The sequence below is a fragment of the Diabrotica virgifera genome, chromosome 9, assembly GCF_917563875.1.
Source record: "Diabrotica virgifera virgifera chromosome 9, PGI_DIABVI_V3a".
Lineage (NCBI taxonomy): Eukaryota > Metazoa > Arthropoda > Insecta > Coleoptera > Chrysomelidae > Diabrotica > Diabrotica virgifera.
Window position 1 is genome coordinate 439,190 of NC_065451.1, and position 17,227 is coordinate 456,416.

Sequence of the window (17,227 nt, forward strand, 5' to 3'; positions counted from 1 at the left end):
ATAACATCGATATACAAAAAAGGGAACGAAAAAGATTGCGAAAACTACAGGGGAATAAGCGTCATCGCTACAATGGGAAGACTTTATGGCAGGATCCTAAGGAACAAAATAGAGAAAATTATAGAGGAAGCAAAACACTAAAATTTTTAGTTCCAAAAAGTAAGAACCAGACAAGATAGACCTTTCTTTGACTATTAAATAACCTAAGAGCCAAGAACAAGAAAATACAAAATTACGCCTTGTTAGATCATTAATATTTCCTATCAACACCTACGCTTCAGAAACATGGACCATCAAATTAGCCGATTTGAACCGTATAATGGTATTTGAAATGTGGACGTACCGTAGAATGTATCGCATGGCATGGACCACACATCGCACAAATAATTCAATACTAGAAGAAATTGACATAAAAAGACTTACCACAACCACAACTATATATTTAACTAACAAAAGATTCAGAGGAAGATTTTCAGCACGATAGCCGGAACAAATAAAGGTCAGCGATTTTCTCACAGAAAAATTCCTGTCTCCTCCTAAAACCAGGAAAACGACGACATATTAATCATCTGCTTCTCAAAGAAATGATAAAGACATTAAAAATTTGAGTAATTGAGTAATAAAAAATATGTTGCATGTGTTATATATTATAAATAATAAGTTATATGTTATAAAAACACTCCAAAACCGATAACTGTTCTGATAACTACAACAGAACAGACAACTATACAGAAAATCACCATCACCTGTTTGCTTCTTCTTCTTATGGTGTGTTAGCGACTTATCTAGGTCTTATCTAGTCTAGTGACTTATTAGGTCAGACGTCTGTGTTTTGCGGCATACAAAAGTTCGCCAGTGTTATGTATGCCTATGCCTGTCCAGTCCTTTATATTTTGCAGCCACGACATTTATTTGCGATCTACTCCTCTCTTGCCTCAATCTTTCCTTGGATGATTAGTTGAGGTATTGCGTATTTTCCCCTCTCAGGATATCTCCCAGGTATTCAATTTTTCGTGCCTTGATCAAGTTGAGCAATTATCTCTCAGTATTTTGCTCTTCTTAAGACCTCCTCATTTCTTACCCTATCTCTCCATGGTATGCGGAACATTCCTCGCAAGGTCCACATTTCGAACTGTTTTGAGCTAGAAATAGAAATATGCTTTATTGTTATGAAAAATTTAACAATTTTATAGACAAAGCTTACAAGAATCATAAATAAGAACAATAACAAATACAATTTACTAAAATAATATAAATGGTCTATATAAATAAAATATAATGAATAGAAACAAAAAACAGTAACAATCTATTGCGAAATTTAAAAAAAAAATTGCAAATTGCATAATCTACCTTAAGAAATTTAATAAGTTACGTTAAGCTGCTGCATATGACACTCAAATATAGATTAAGATTACACTTATAAATAAGAATACTATACTTTCTTAGTTATTGGTTAAGAAACTCTGCTGTTGAATAATATGGTCCTTCAGATAAATAGGCTTTAGTCATTTTACGGAACTTGGGAAAAGATGTTGCAGATTTAAGTTGTAGAGGGAGATGGTTGTAAAGTTTTTTTGCAGAATATAATATAGATTTTTTTAATAACTCACTGGACGGGATCGGTAAATAGATGTCAAAGGTAGAATTTCTGGTGGAATAGTCATGTCTTGGTCTTGCTGGAAAGACATGTAGATGTTTACGAATTAAGCAAACAATTTCTAAAATATATAAAGAAGGTAGTGTTAGAATCCTGTGATCTTTGAAGTAGCTTCTGCAATGTATTGTTCTTCTGAGGCCAAACAAATATCTTATTGCTCTTTTTTGTAATTTAAAAATAACATCAGATTGGGCAGCTGTACTAGAACCCCAAAAAGGGGGAGACCATATCGAAGATGTGACTCGAACAAAGAAAAATATGTTATTTTGGAAGAGGCTAAATTCATTTCCTTCGAAACAGATCTTATTGCAAAGCAAGCTGAGGATAGTTTCTGGCTTAACACATCAATATGCACCATTTAAGGTTGCTATCTAAAAAAATACAAGAAACTTTACAGAATCAACGATACTGATCTGGCTGTTATGAAGAGGTAAGGGTTTAAGAGCTCCTTTATAGGATAATGTCTACTAATAGGTTTTATCTACTTTAAAAGAGAGTAAATTTGTAGATCAGAAGTTATAGTAACATGAAGAGTTGCGATATTTGAGTTGCTCCAAGTGATACTGGTATCATCAGCAATAAGAAAAACTTTTTCCCCGATTTTTAAGCTATTGATGTCATTAATAAAGATAAGGAAAAGTAGAGGACCCAATACTGCACCTTGTGGTACCCCACATACAACATTTTTGAGACTAGAGTCTGTATCATTTGCTCTAATCAGTTATTTCCTATTATCCCAGTAAGATTGAAACCAGTTCGAAGAAATACCTCGAATTCCATAGAAATCTAGTTTTTTATCAAAATGTCGTGATTCACACAATCAAAAGCTTTGGCATAATCACAAAACAGTGGCAGTGTGCAGATTATTGTTTAATGCTTGATAAAACTCATGTAGTACAGAAAACATGGCATCTGTGGTATATTTATTATTTAAAAAGCCGAACTGATTTTGTGATAAAATATTGTTATCAACGAGAAAGGACATAAGTCGGGTTTTATGAGTCTCTCAATAATTTTGGAGAGTACCGGTGGTAACGCAATAGGTCTATAATTGCAGGCATTTGATTTTTCACCACCCTTATGAAGAGGAATAATGATGGCCGTCTTTATGCACTCTGGAAATTTACCTTTTTCAAAAGAATCATTAATTAGAGAGATGAGGACTCTCAACACACTGTCTGGGAGATTTGAGAAAATTTTTATGGATAGTCCATCGGTACTACAGGAAGATTTGCTTTTGATACTATTGATTGCTGGATCAGTTCAGATTTATCAATTGGTCTTATAAAGAATGAATTCGAGACCTTTCCTGAATAAGGGAGATAGGAAATGGGATCCTGTTGTGATACAATAGTTGATGTTATATTTTTACTCACATTAACAAAGTATTCATTTAGATTTTCTGGGTCTGGAAGGGAAAATGTTTGAGCTGTGTGAGTTTTATTACGAAGATTGTTTATTATCGACCAAGTTTCTTTTGCAACACTTTTAGAGCTTCTCAGACGATTTTGATAGTACAATTTTTTTAGCTGATTTTATAAGTTTTAAATAGATTGCCCTGTACTTGGTGATATTCAGTAACAGAGACGTTGGTAGTAAATTTTTTGATGTACAGTAGTGAACGCATATTTTTGGCTGATATGGGGACACCTTTGGTAGTCCAGGGTTTGTGATGTTTTGGCTTAATTGTGATTAAAGGAAATGCTTTATTGAAGATACAGACAAGCTTATTCAAAAAGTCATTGAAATTATTATCGACGTTCATAGAAGGAAAGAGCCACTCAGAGGTTAAACATAAATTTTGTAATTTACGAAAATCCCGAGCGGAAAAAATCCTGCCTAAACGTCGAATTTTCGAAGAGGGCTTGCTAAAGATGTTAAACTTCGTATAAACCGCTTCATGATCAGATAGTCTCGCATTAACAGTTGTAGCACAGACATCACGGGGTGAGAAATCTGAGACAATATAATCAATTATGGTAGATGAAGTTTTTGTAATCCTTGTAGGAGAATCAACGTGCATTGTTAGACCATACGATTCAAATATGTTGACCAGTGATATTTGTGTAGCACAAGCAGCAGCATAATTAATGTTAAAGTCCCCGCATAAAATTTTTCTGCTTTTATGGGGCAGATCATCTAACAAATTAAGCAGGTTCTGAAAAAATAGTTCCACAGAAGAGTCAGGCGATCTATAAATGCAAATAATACTAAGGAAACTAAGGAAAACTCAAAGAATGCATCGCTTAATAGAAAATCATATTTTGTTACCAGAGAAAAATCATTATTTGTAGAAAGAATCAGGGTGCCTGACGCTTAACTTGGACGATCGTACCTAGCAATAGTAGAATATTTTTCTACAAAAAAAGGCTCGTTGACTTCAAGCCAGTGCTCAGTAACCACAACTATCGGAGGAACGAATATTAATCAGAACCATGCTAAAGTTGTTATCACTAAAATAATTTGAGGATTCTAGACTCTCAGAACACGTCGTGATGTTTAAAAATTTCGTTTAGGAGAGACAGCGGAATAGTAATTTCGGTGACATTCTCTTGATTTTTGTAAATGGATAATTCTTTCAGAAGTGAGAAAGGACCTAAAAGCAGCAAGATCAGCTTCCACCTCATCTGGACCAATTCTATAGACTTCGTTAAATTCTAGAATTTTTCGTAGATCTTCCGTCTTGGTAGGAAGCCCTTCGGAAGCCAAAGACAGTTTAACGCTTCTGTTGGTAAATCCATCGTAAAATACTGAAGCAGGTTGGTCGTGTAGATAAGCAATATGAAGTTTAATGGCTTCTAAGATATCCGGTTCCCTTAATCTGGTTAGAAGATACCGACTATTAGAGTTGTTGGTTAATCTAACTCTTGGTGGAGTCAAAGGATCCAGATTTATAGATGGTTCTAAAGTATCTTTCTAAACGAAATTAAGCTGATTGCAGTTATCCAAAACTTAACATTTTCCTCACATTTTACAATAAATATTGCATTTACTCATGATTTGATTTTCGAGTACATTTCACGTATACAATTGTAAAAAAATAAAAGCTAGAGCTAATAGGACAACAAAGTATCTTTAATTAAATTTAAATAAAATGCATTTTAACTTGCTGAATATAAGCGTGGAGTGGGCATTTAATCAATATAATATAGAAAAGGCTTCGCAACCACTGAAAATGTATGCACGGAATATTACATACAATACGGCAAAAATAAACGCAGCTGAGCAAAATTGAGAAGATAAAATATTCATTTGTTTACTCCGTTTGAAAATTATTGAAAGCATAGGTTTATGACACAATGGTGGTCAACGTAGAAAAAGAAGAATTTCAAAATTATTTAAAATTTTATTGACCCAAATATTACAGCAATTTTTAATAAACCAATTATGTAGGTAGCTAACTAATCAGTTTAAAGGAGGAGTAAATTTAAATTTTGAACAGTATAAAAACAAGAAAACTAGAATAACACATTTGACCAATGTGTGTTACCTGTGATGACCTACGGTGCCGAAACTTTGACATTGACAGCTACAACTTCTAAAACGCTGCAAATAGCTCAGAGAAAATGGAAAGGTCAATGCTGAGTATATTGTTTCGTGACCGAGTTAGAAATGAAGAATTAAGACGAAAAACAGGAGTTACCGATGTAGTTTCCCGAACTGCTACCCTGAAATGGAACTGGGCCGGACACGCCGCCAGAATCAGTGATGAAAGTTGGACGAAGAGATTACTTGACTGGAGACCGAGATTAGACAAAACAAGTAGAGGAGGACCACTTACTCGTTGGACTGGCGATCTAAAGAAAATGTCAAGAAATTGGATGCAAAGTGCTCAAAATAGAACACAATGGACACAAATGAGGGAGGTCTATGTCCACCCCGCAAAGGGCCGGGTGATGATGATGATATTTGAAGCCGTCTACCATTATTTTCGTCTTGTCTTTATTAATTTTAAGACTAACTTTATTGCTTTCTAGCCGCACAGTTCGCAAGAGATCTAGCATTTCTTATAATGTAGTATATGTAATTATCATCATCATCATCAATGACGTTACAATGTTTTGTGAGTCTTTGCCGCGTTTACTAAAGCCTTCCATGTTTGTCGGTCTTGTGCCACTCCAGATCTTCTCTGAAAAACCTTTTCACCTTTTTCTAGGTTTTTGAAGTTATACTTCATTAGGCGCGATTGAGAGTAAAATTTCATAATACTGCGCGCATGCGCACACAGACAGTATGGCGTTTAGTTGCTATCTTTCAAGTTATGTATAAATATATCAGTGCCAGAAAAGGTGTGAAACGAATATATTAGTGTTTTTAGTAAATATATTTATCATAATTTTTGTGTCTTTGGATTTGTCTTCCTCACGAGTAAGATGAGTATTATTAAAACATTTTATTGTATATTTATTATACTTCACCTTGCCTGTTTGTTAACGTGAATTGTCATTAGGTACGTCCGAAATGATATAGACACAGTCCTCGTAGCGTATTTGGTATAGCATTCGGCCAGAGATCGAGAGGTCTTGAGTTCTTGAGCAATCCTATACTTTTTTTTATTTTTTTTTGAAAGCACAAAATTAGTTTGGTGTTTAAAAAAAATTAAAACAAACTGTTTAAAGTATATTTATTTTTAAGAAATCATATAATAGAAGTATAACTTCTTACGTGCGTACAAGGTACACACACATTATTCTTTTTATAACACGATTGTCGTTAGTGCGTATCACATGCCCTGTCTATATGTGTCTATTATCCTTTATATATCTACTCTAACTCGTTATTGTATCTGCGCCTCCATTCGTTTGTCACACTGTCTCTGCAAGGATTTTGAGGCCATATTATATCATTTGAAGGATTTTACGTTCCCCCACCAGAAAATTATTTACTTCTGTTTTGTTAGTGTCCACCTTTTGCTTCCATACGCGACTACTGGTCATATTACCGTCTTATCTATATGTATATGTATGTATATCTGGATTTTTGCACCTCATGAGAGAAGTTTTGAATTCATTAGATGTTGCATTGCAAAGGAAGATCTATTTCCTGCCATTATTCGCGTTTCAACTTCTCGATCTATTTTGTTGTTATTGGTGATTGTTGCTCCTAGATATTTATAATTTATATATTGTTCTTCGTCTTCTTCTGGTGGTACTACAAACCCGGGTGGGTCTTGCCTGACTGCACTACTCGCTTTCATCTCGAATAGTCGTCCGTGATAGTTGGGTTAGTAGGTAGCCCCACTGTTCTTAAATCTGACCATGTATTGTATCTCGTGGTCGTCCTTCTTCCTGTGGAGGCTTCCTCCCAGATCAACTTGGCAAGGCGGTTATTAGGGAGTCTATGGACATTTTAGACGCTTAGATTTAATTTCTTGGACTACGTCGTCGCTCGCCCTATACATCTGCTTGACCTCAGCATTTGTTATCATTCGGTAGCGGTTGCTATTAGGGTCGTGATAAGGTCCAAATATTCTTCTGAGGATTTTTTTCTGAGGATCTTCTGAGATAGTTATATATAATTATGTTAATTGTAAATTATATTTTGAATTTTTTTTTAGTCCATGCACTGGAGTAACCTGAAAACCAAAGATCGCATGCTAGAATCAGGCGGCAATTCCGGCCCATCTAGCCTAGGAGCTGTGGGTACTTCACCGGCTCATCGTAGAGCTTCTGAGGGTGGTGCAAATCTCCATTGGGGCGGCCGTGGAGGAGGCTCGGCCTGGGGAGCGGACCCTCCCAGCGAGGTCGTCAGCAAATTTCGAAACTATGAGATTTAAACGATGGCTCTCGATACTCCTTAATTCTCGTTTTCAAATGAATGTCACAAATTGAAGCAACAATAACAGATTCAGCAATTTATACAAAGTACAAGAAAAAATCGTTTGTTTCAATTTAACGGCTTCAAATTGTGGCAACAATTGTGATAGTTTGTTTGTTTTTTAAAGTTGTTTAATTGTTGTTTAAGTTTTTTTAGAAAGTTTTTTATTTCGTAACATAAGTGCTCTGACAAATTTTAAACCTTCTCTTTTTCTGAGGTCTGTTTGAAAAATTGTACGATATATAGACAGAATTTTTAGTAAATTATGTAATGTTTTCAATTTCATTTGAAGATACAAGATGTCTCAACGTTGATGCTTGAACATTTGGTTAAGAGGGTTATTACAGGCATAGTCCTAAGGCGGTCCGATAAGTATTTAGCCTGTAAAAAACAAAAATTTTGTAAAAGTGGTGATTTACTTCCGAATATGATCTCTTTTTAGCTCAATACACTTGATCCAGCGATGCTCCATCTTATTTAACCTGTCTGAAAAAAACATTTTCTCGAGGTCTACAAAGTAGGCTTCCGTGGCAGCGATGAACTCATTTAACTTAAATTTCTGACCGGCAACTGACTTTTTCAAGTTTGGAAACAAAAAGAAGTCACACAGGGCCTAATCTGGAGGATACGGTGGATGGAACAGCAATTTGTAGCCCAATTCGACCACTTGGCCATGGCGACGGCGGAGGTGTGATTAAATGACATGCAGCTAAGTACTTATCAGACCATCCACGTATTGTCGATTTATGCCACAGCGGTAAATCTTAATATATGCAGAAACAATCTTCCAAAAATTTGGGATTTACCTCCATCTATTTCAATCCATTGTCAGGGTTTCATTTAAAAAAAATTATCTGGTACACCATGAGAAGTTGTCATTGTAAGCGTCCAACATATTCAACTTGCTCACCAAGTCAAAGAAATTTTTGAGACATTTTGTACATCTTTTTTGTGATATTTACTATTATTTTTACAGAGCTCACTGGAATGAAAATACCACTATTACTATCCAATCTGTTTAGACGTCTTTTAGATATAATATTTTCTTTTCAAAGCTAATTTTACTATTTCTTTTTCTTAACGTATTTTGTTCATTGTTCTCTCAATATGTAGTGGAAAGCAACTATTCAGACCTAAACTATAAACCAAACTATTTTTAAACAAGATAAATCAAATGACAAAACTGAAGTATGAAGAAATACTGATTAACTTTTGGGTTTGAGAAACAATCAAAAATCTGTATTCTGTGATTGGATGTAATTATATAAATACTTACACAGAAATAAAAGCAATACTGAACAGAAAGTTTAAGTTTTTATATTTCGTTGTCGAATTGAGTGTATAAGAGGAGGGAAGAAGGAGGGAGTTAGAATTTTAATAAATATAGTGTACACCACCATTTTATGTCCATCAATTTAAACATTCAAACATATAATGCTCTAAACCACTACAGTTCTTCTATTTAATGTTTTTGTTAATGTTTTCTAAGAATGTGTAAATTATAAATAATAGCAGTAGAGACTACCTATACCTACCATGTTTTCAGTGTTACCATAGTTATAACTTTATTAACCACTAGCTGAAAACTAGCTCGTATAAATTTCCACATCAAATTCCAAAATATCGTTTATAAGAGAGCAGGGTAAATTTTTCGGCATTTAATCAAAACTGAGTCTATCTAAATGTATTTTTTTCATTTCTACAGGACAACTAAACACTTTAGTGACGTATTTCTTAATTCGGTCCAAAATCATTTCCATTTACGTTCTGCAAAAGGAAATATGGCTCTTTATAAGAGGTCAAAGAACGGAGGTAAAGAAAGTACTTAATCCAACCAAAACACATAGAAAATGATACATGGATTGACTATTTAAAAGAGCCCTATGCAGAGGAAGAACAAATGACTCTAGAACAGTGTTTCCCAACCTTTTTTGTGCCATGTCCCACCTTTGCTTTTCTAAAATTCTCATGCCCCCTATGTAACAATAATTTTTAATATAAAAAATTTAATTGTTCACTAACGAAACTTAATGATAGACTTAATGATTGACTAGAAAGACAAAGATTTTATATTAGGTTCGAATTTGGTTAGCTTCAGTATCAAATTTCCACATTTTGCCATTTTTCTTGTCAATCCATCTATCCATTTATCAATCCATCAGCAGCACAAGATGCAAGTTATCAATACGGTCTCAATGTTTCTCAAAGTTGATTTAGCCATTTGCACTGAGAAATTTTATGTTTTCAGCTTTTCAATTTCAAGTTGTTTTTCAATACCTTCACTCATTTCGTCTATTCTTCCACTAACAGTATTTTACTGAATGACAGAGCTTTTAGATCTTTGTTATCTTTTCCAAGAACCATTTTAAGAAATAATGAAATTGATGGTTTTATTAACTTCTCTCCTAACAGTTTTAGCGACGAATAAAGAAATCTGATAACTAGCCCCAAACACACGATTATTAGTTGAAATATGAGAAGTAAATAGAAACTTTAATATTCTTCACCGAAATCTAGCATTGCATTTAAATGGCCCGGAAAGAAAGGGTTAAACTCGTGTCGAGTCCATATTGGAATTGCCCCCTTAACAATCAAATGGCCCCTCTGTGGGGCGTGGGCCCCACGTTGGGAAACACTGCTCTAGAACCAAAGACACCAGAGATTACCACACATGAAGAAGTTAATATAAGTACACAGTAAGTTCGAAAACACTTGAAAAGCTGAAAGACAGAAAAGCTGAAGATAAAGATGGAATACCCAACGAATTACTGGAATATTGTGAAGCAGCAATGACAGAACAATTAACAACATTAATTAACATAATTATGAAACACAATAAAATAACTGAAAAATTGAGAACCAGCGAACTAATTGTACTTACTATTCCAATAAAGATATAAAAACATCCATAAAACTAAGAGATATCAATCAACTTGTTAAATACTACCCTAAACAACTAAAATTTTACAAAAACTAATGAATCAGAGGATAAGTTTAGCAGATGAACAACAAAGTTTTCGTACTGGAAGATCGTGTACAGATGCAATATTATACTGAATTACTACTATGTAGAATGATATTACTAGAATTACACTGTCGAGCTACGGAGACAATTATGTAACAAAATAGAGAAGTTCTGTTGGAGTGAAAGTAAAGAGAAAGATATACTCCAACAGAAGTAAGGAAAAAAGAAACTGAACGAAACTAGATTTAGCTAATGGGACAAAAAATGTGTGGCTTCTACGTTGAGAAGCCGAAGTAAGAAAATACTAAGAAAAAGCTGAAGCAATATGTAGGGGGAAAATGATAAGATGTAGAAATAGATGGACTGATTATAGAAGTATAGATAGACAGAGGCAAACTAAAGGGAGTTAGGCTAGCTAGAGATGCAAGAGAACGACAACTTGACACTCAAGGATGGATACGGCCAATTTTGCATGCCTGTCGAAGACGGTAGCTCTAAGTAGATAGGGATGAAGACTAAGAAAGGAAAATACTACTAAGATAAGAATAATGTTCTGGAAATAAATAAAAGAGAATAATTGCTAAAGAAGAACAAATTAAATAACACTAACAAATCATGGGCGCCAAGAAAATGATCTTCCATCACTCTCCCAGGTATCTTACTCTGCTGTCAAATATTAAATATGTATAGGTATTAAAGATATAAGTAAATGTAAATATAAAGGAATATAAGAATAAATGATATACAAAATAAGTAAATATTTATTAAAAATAACTACTAGATGTTTGACAAACTCTGAGTTAAACAATGCATATACTGTGACTCTAACATGACAAAAGTTATCGTTAAACAAGTTATGTTCAATCATTGAATAACTAACTGCAGGGCACCTGAGTGCCAACATCCATAATGTAGATATTTTTTGGAGTAAATTTTATGGACCTACTATATTTAAAGCTACCATGGGGTTAAAACGATTTAAGATTTGTTCGATTTGATGATAAGGACACGAGGTCTGAACGAAGAAGGAACGACAAATTAGCAGCAATACACGATGTGTGGAATCAAGTCAACAAAAACTTTCAGAAATACTATTTATCAGGAAACAACATAACCTTCCAAATGTTTATTACTTGTGAATAAATATTTTTTCTAAAAAGTTTTCTTGGATTTCATTATTTTCTGCAAATCCTTCAGGTAGATCGCACCCTCGAGGTAGACCGCATACTGTAGTAGAATACTTAATCTAGACAATTTAAATTTAACTTTAATAAAAAATCAAAAAGGAATATTAGAAATATATGGGTAAATAATAGTAATAATAGTACACTCAAGAACAGTGGTGGGCCCAACGGACCCGAGTTGCCCGGTTACGTAAGTAAAATGTGTTGCCCGGATAAGGGTAAAAGAACCTTTGTGAGTAAATGCATTCTTCTTCTAGTAAAATTTGTTTTGTCTTTTGCGAAACTAGCCTTTGTTGTCTTTGGTTTGGTTTCTTCTGGACATAGAACCTGGCTGGTTCCACGTTTAGAACTAACTGTTATTTTGATCTACGTGTAAAGCGTTGAACCTACAATCTCAAAAAATCGTTGGTACTTGTTTTAAAACGGCACGAAGATTGCTGATTAAAAACTCGATATAACATTTAAATCAACATTTTTTTTTATTCACCAACTTTGGATAGTTTCTGTTAGGAACTATTTTTCAAATCTTTCGACAATACTGAAAATGTTTTGCCCTGTCCTCATAAACTTAGTTGTGAACCTTCTTTTTATGTAAACCCACCTTTAGCTTTTGTCATTATTCAGTGTTTCAGTGTTAAGCCGAAAAACGCGTTATATTTGTTGGCCAAAAGATTATGCCAAAATATATATGTAAACACTTTTTCTGACCAAACTTATTATATGTAAAAATATTTAAAAGGATATATAATATATATTTGAGAAATGCATGTACTTTTTTAAATCCTTTACAAATGTACGATGTTTAAAAAATATAAACAAAAGGTAAAGGAACAGTACTTGAACAGAATATGTGATAGTTGATAATGAATTTACGAAATTTTCACTAGAATATAAATCTGGTCTGTTTGGCGCCCAGAATTTTGAAAATATCGAGCATGATTTAGTGAGCAGATGCTAATGAGGCTCAAATTTGTAAAAAAGACAACAATAAAGAATTATTCGAACCATAAATATTGATCTTTTACCTTTGAACTCTCGAAAAGAATGATGTGACTTTAGGTACCTCAAAAATTTAATATTTCTAGCTTTATTTCTATCAAGCACGGATTATTTTCCATATATTTCAGTTGAACGCCTTTTTCACATAAAAATAAAACCAAAACAATGTACACATTGAGAATAGGCGATTAAAAGTCAATTCAGTTAATAATAGAAAACAAAATAATTCAACGAAGTGAATTAAAGAAATGAAAAAAATGGTCAATAGCCATCGATTAGCTAAGGAAATATGTAAATACATTTTACCGTTGAACCTCAATCAACGATTTTACTTACACCCTTTAGCTAAGAAACGTTTAGAGTGGACAAAATTTATCAGTCTTTCAAGTAAACAAAATAATATTTTATGGCACTTAAATATTTAAAAAAGAGATGAATTAGTTTTATTTTTATGTGAAAAAGACATTTTTCATTTCTACTCGTTAATTTCAGTCCGTGTTTATTAGCAACATGAGTGACTGATAGCTGTAACATTTCAAAACCTTTTTTCAACTGCTATAAAAGTAAATAGTTTATATCTAAATAAATATTATATACAAATTTATCCAGAATTAAGCCACATATGGCTCTTACTCCCTCTAATGGGAAAATTTACTTATCACAGGTAACCTCTGTATCAAAAGGATTACGCTCTGATGAAGCTCTTTCCATGTTATGGCCCGCGTACATCAGTGTATTTTTGCATTCCCCGTTGTCTTCTTATTTGTATCTCAAGATCTCTGTACTTAGGGATCTTCTAGTAGATATTTTTGTTAGGTATCCGCATCTCAATTAGTCTAGTTATTTTGTTAACTAATAGTATGAGATCCGGTCTATTCTGTTGGTTTTGTTGGTTGGTCTGTGAGCACAGTTCTGCCCCAGTATAGCACGTAGCATGTCATTTTCAAGCATACTATCGGGGACGTATTGGAAATAAGCCGGTTGGATACCAGTTTGTTAGTTTGCTAAATAGTTCTTTATAATCAGAACAAACGTCTAGCAGATCCAGTAAGATGCTAGATGGTTTTTTGGACTTTCATATCGGCATTTGTCCTTTTGGACCTGATGATCTTTGACCTCGTGGTGGAAGAGAAGCACATAGAGCTTTCCTATCCAGCGAAATTCCTTTGAAAATAAAAAAGAAATAAGTTTACAATCAGACAATAGGCACTTAGAATGTGAGAAGTTTCTATGAGTCCGGTAAGACGCATAACACCCCACGTAAGATGATAAGGCTCAATATACCAGTTCTTGGGATAAGTGAGATACGCTGCTCGGGGACAGGTAATCTATTCTGGAGAAGAAGGCAATAACCACTGAAATAGCGTGGTACAACGCATTTATCGTGCGTAAAGTCTCTAGTATGCTGTATGGCATGGAAACGGTGGACCCTTACATAAACACTAATTAAATGGTTTTAGATGGGATGAAAAAGAGCACAGAAATGACGACAACAATAAATTTCCAAAATTACAATACGAGTATTTTGGCCATGTAATGAGACCTCCAGAGAGGTATAACCTTCTACACCTCATAGGGCAAGATCGCCGGAAGAAGAAGCCCAGGTCAAAGAATAACATCCTGGCTGCGAAATCTCTGAGTGTGGTATCCGCTTAGCTGTTTCGATCTGTAGTAAACAAAATTATTATTGCCAATATGACCGTCAACGTTTGATAATCGGACAGGGTACTGACAGAAGAAAAAAAGGTCTTTGACGATGTATTTCGAGTAATTTTTGGTTAGAGGAATTTGATCCTCAAGGACGAGTAGGAAACCCTTCGTTTATTGGACACTTCTTCTCTCCGCAATCGGGATTTCGCTCATGTAGTGGTTTGCCCATCCAGATGAGCATTTTTCTTTCTTAGAAAGGTGGTTTATGCGCATTTCTGATTCCCTGAGTTTAAACGGTGTTGTGTCATCTAATGCGCAAATTACGCAATGTAAAATAGATGACTTAAACTTGCAGAAGAACATTATATCACTATTTTTAGATTATATATTTTATAGGTTAAAAAAGGTTTTGGAATGCTAGTTTACGTAAGTACTAAGAAAAGATCGATTCGATTTGATTGTATCAAGCAGGGTATGCACAACATTTCCATATCTTTTAACCTGTTAAATAAATGTATTTTGATAAATGTTTAAAATATATAGATATACATAGATATTAATAAATGTTGATTCAAATAAATATTTACTGTGTTGTCGTGTTTTATTTACGTACTAGTGACTTTGTCCGTTGCCATGCGATGGGGAATACAATCAATTGCCTTCTATAGTCACTTTTTTCCACTCAATTTGTGACATCTTCATGTTTTATTGTATCTCCTTTCAATTTTTTCTGACACCCTTCATTTTTTCTGATTCCTTCAATTTTTTCTGGCATCCTCCAATTTTATCTGATACCTTCCATTTTTTTCTGACTTTTATTTTTTTATATATTTTTTTATTTTATAATTCGGGAAGGACTGGATTGATTTGGCTACTTTTGATTTTGAAATATTTGTAAAAGTCTAAGGAAGAAGATCTTTACAATATCCCATCAGCAATCAAATTTTATTAGTTGTATAGGAAATGTGGAAAAAATGTGTCTCTTTCTCAAGAATATCTCTATTTTTGACAGTATCGAATATTAGACAATAATTATCGAATATACAGAAAATAAAATTATAGTTTTATTTTGAGAGATTTCTCCATTTGCTAAATCTAGAGTAAAACAGGTAACAAAAGAGTCTCAAAATGCAAATTGTATCAAAGTTACTCTTGTGGTGCGTTTTACTTCAAATTTGGCAAATATTATGGAAACATTTTCAAAATAAAAACTACAATTTTATTTCCTTATCAGCTTGTTTCTAGCTGGAATATTTTGTGTACCACTCATTTTTACGGCTTTTAGTGGTTTTTTATTCTTGTATGTATTATTTATTTATTTATTTATTTATTTATAAAAATCCAAACAGGTCCTAAAACCTTTTTACATGGACAGTTATAATCATAAACTTTATATAACAAATATAACTAATATATACAGTCATTAGCACAACTATTGATAGGCAGATATAGAAGACTTAAACACAAAAACAGCTAGACTAATGATATCTATTATCCATCTACTAGTTTAAAGTGCTCTTGCACTATATGTCTATAGCAACCAACTGACATTGTAAAATCAATATTTTTTACTAAATTTATATTGTTCGCTAGTTTCAACATGGCCTCTAGAGGAGAGCAAACAGATGTTCTTATTTTTCCAAACATTATACATGAAAGATTTTGAAACTTCTCTATATTATTAAAATTTTGCAGTGAAGTCAAACGCTGATAGATGAGGCTATCTATATATTCAGGAAACTGCAAATATTTTAACCATTACAATTTTTTCTACACATTCAAAGTAAAAAAAGTTGTAGTAATTACCAAGAAGTTCTGTGTTTTCCTTGAAATTTTCTCTGTCAGGTAAAGTATGAACTAAATCCACAAATAAACTTTGCTTTAAGAGCACCCGAAGTCCCATTTAACGACAATGTTAACATTATGTCACATAGCCCTGTAACCAAAGGACTTAGATACCTAATTTTTGTGATATTTTGAAACTAGATGTATTTTTTAGTGCCCGCGCAAATTTTTGTAAAGTTAGAGTAAACGTTTAAATTTAGTTAAATACAAAAAAGTTTATATTTTATTTTTTATTTTACTTGTTTTTGTATATTTTTCAATAAAACTACGCGACACTTGATATTGTCTATCTACAACTACTGTAAAAATTTGAACCTTCTATCTTCCAAGGATCCAGAGATATTTGACATCAAAAATTAAAAAACTACATAATATAGTCCGTTCTTTAACGGTAAAATATTGCAAAACCTTTAAATTTTAAAGAACCGCTTGTATTGACATGAAATTTGGCATACACATAGCTAATAAGCCAAAGAAAAAAATTGATATTGTGCCGATATGTATGTGCTTTTGCCCTGGGGGTGCTTTTCAACCCCTCTTGGGGGGTGAAGAAATATTCGTCCAAAGTAAGTCAGGAAATGGATAAACTGGCTAATTTTAAGTAACTTTTGTTCTAGAGTTTTTTCATTAAGTCAATACTTTTCGAGTTATTTGGTGAATATGTTCATTTTTTCAACAAAATAACCACGATTTTAGACGGTCTTTCGGAAATAACTCAAATAGTAAGTATTTTTTTGAAAAAAACATTCTTAGCAAAAATATAACTTATAAAAAAGTGAAAAAAATGGTGTATCTATGAGGTCTCTAAACCTAGTAGAAGCAGAGTTATAGCTAATGAAAGATAGGTTCATATTCGTCAAATTACAAATGGAATACTTTAACGTGAAGTAACCAAAAATGAAGCACATTTCGGGGAAAACTCATTACAACTTATTTAAAGTGTTTAAAAAAAGCTTCATTTTTGTTTTTAAAAAAAAAATTCTAGTATCAAAAGTAAACAAATTACGCTCAAAATAAAGTTAGTCCCTTTTTGTTTTGGTAAAAAAATCGAGAAAATCACCCCCTAATTAGTATCTTAAATTAACTTAATCGTTACGAATTCACAAGTTT

The 17,227-nt window shown here is 33.3% G+C and overlaps 1 protein-coding gene across 2 annotated transcripts in view; it reads left to right on the top strand.

Annotated features, from left to right (window-relative positions):
• LOC114324888 (J domain-containing protein) overlaps positions 1 to 14,864 on the top strand; it is a 45,592-nt gene extending 30,728 nt beyond the window's left edge. For both annotated transcript variants that reach the window (XM_028272787.2, XM_028272786.2), the window contains one exon: positions 7,215 to 14,864. In XM_028272787.2, the coding sequence (XP_028128588.1) occupies positions 7,215 to 7,433 (219 nt within the window). In that variant the 3' untranslated portion in view covers positions 7,434 to 14,864. The remainder of the gene's footprint in view (positions 1 to 7,214) is intronic.
• Positions 14,865 to 17,227: the final 2,363 nt, after the last annotated feature.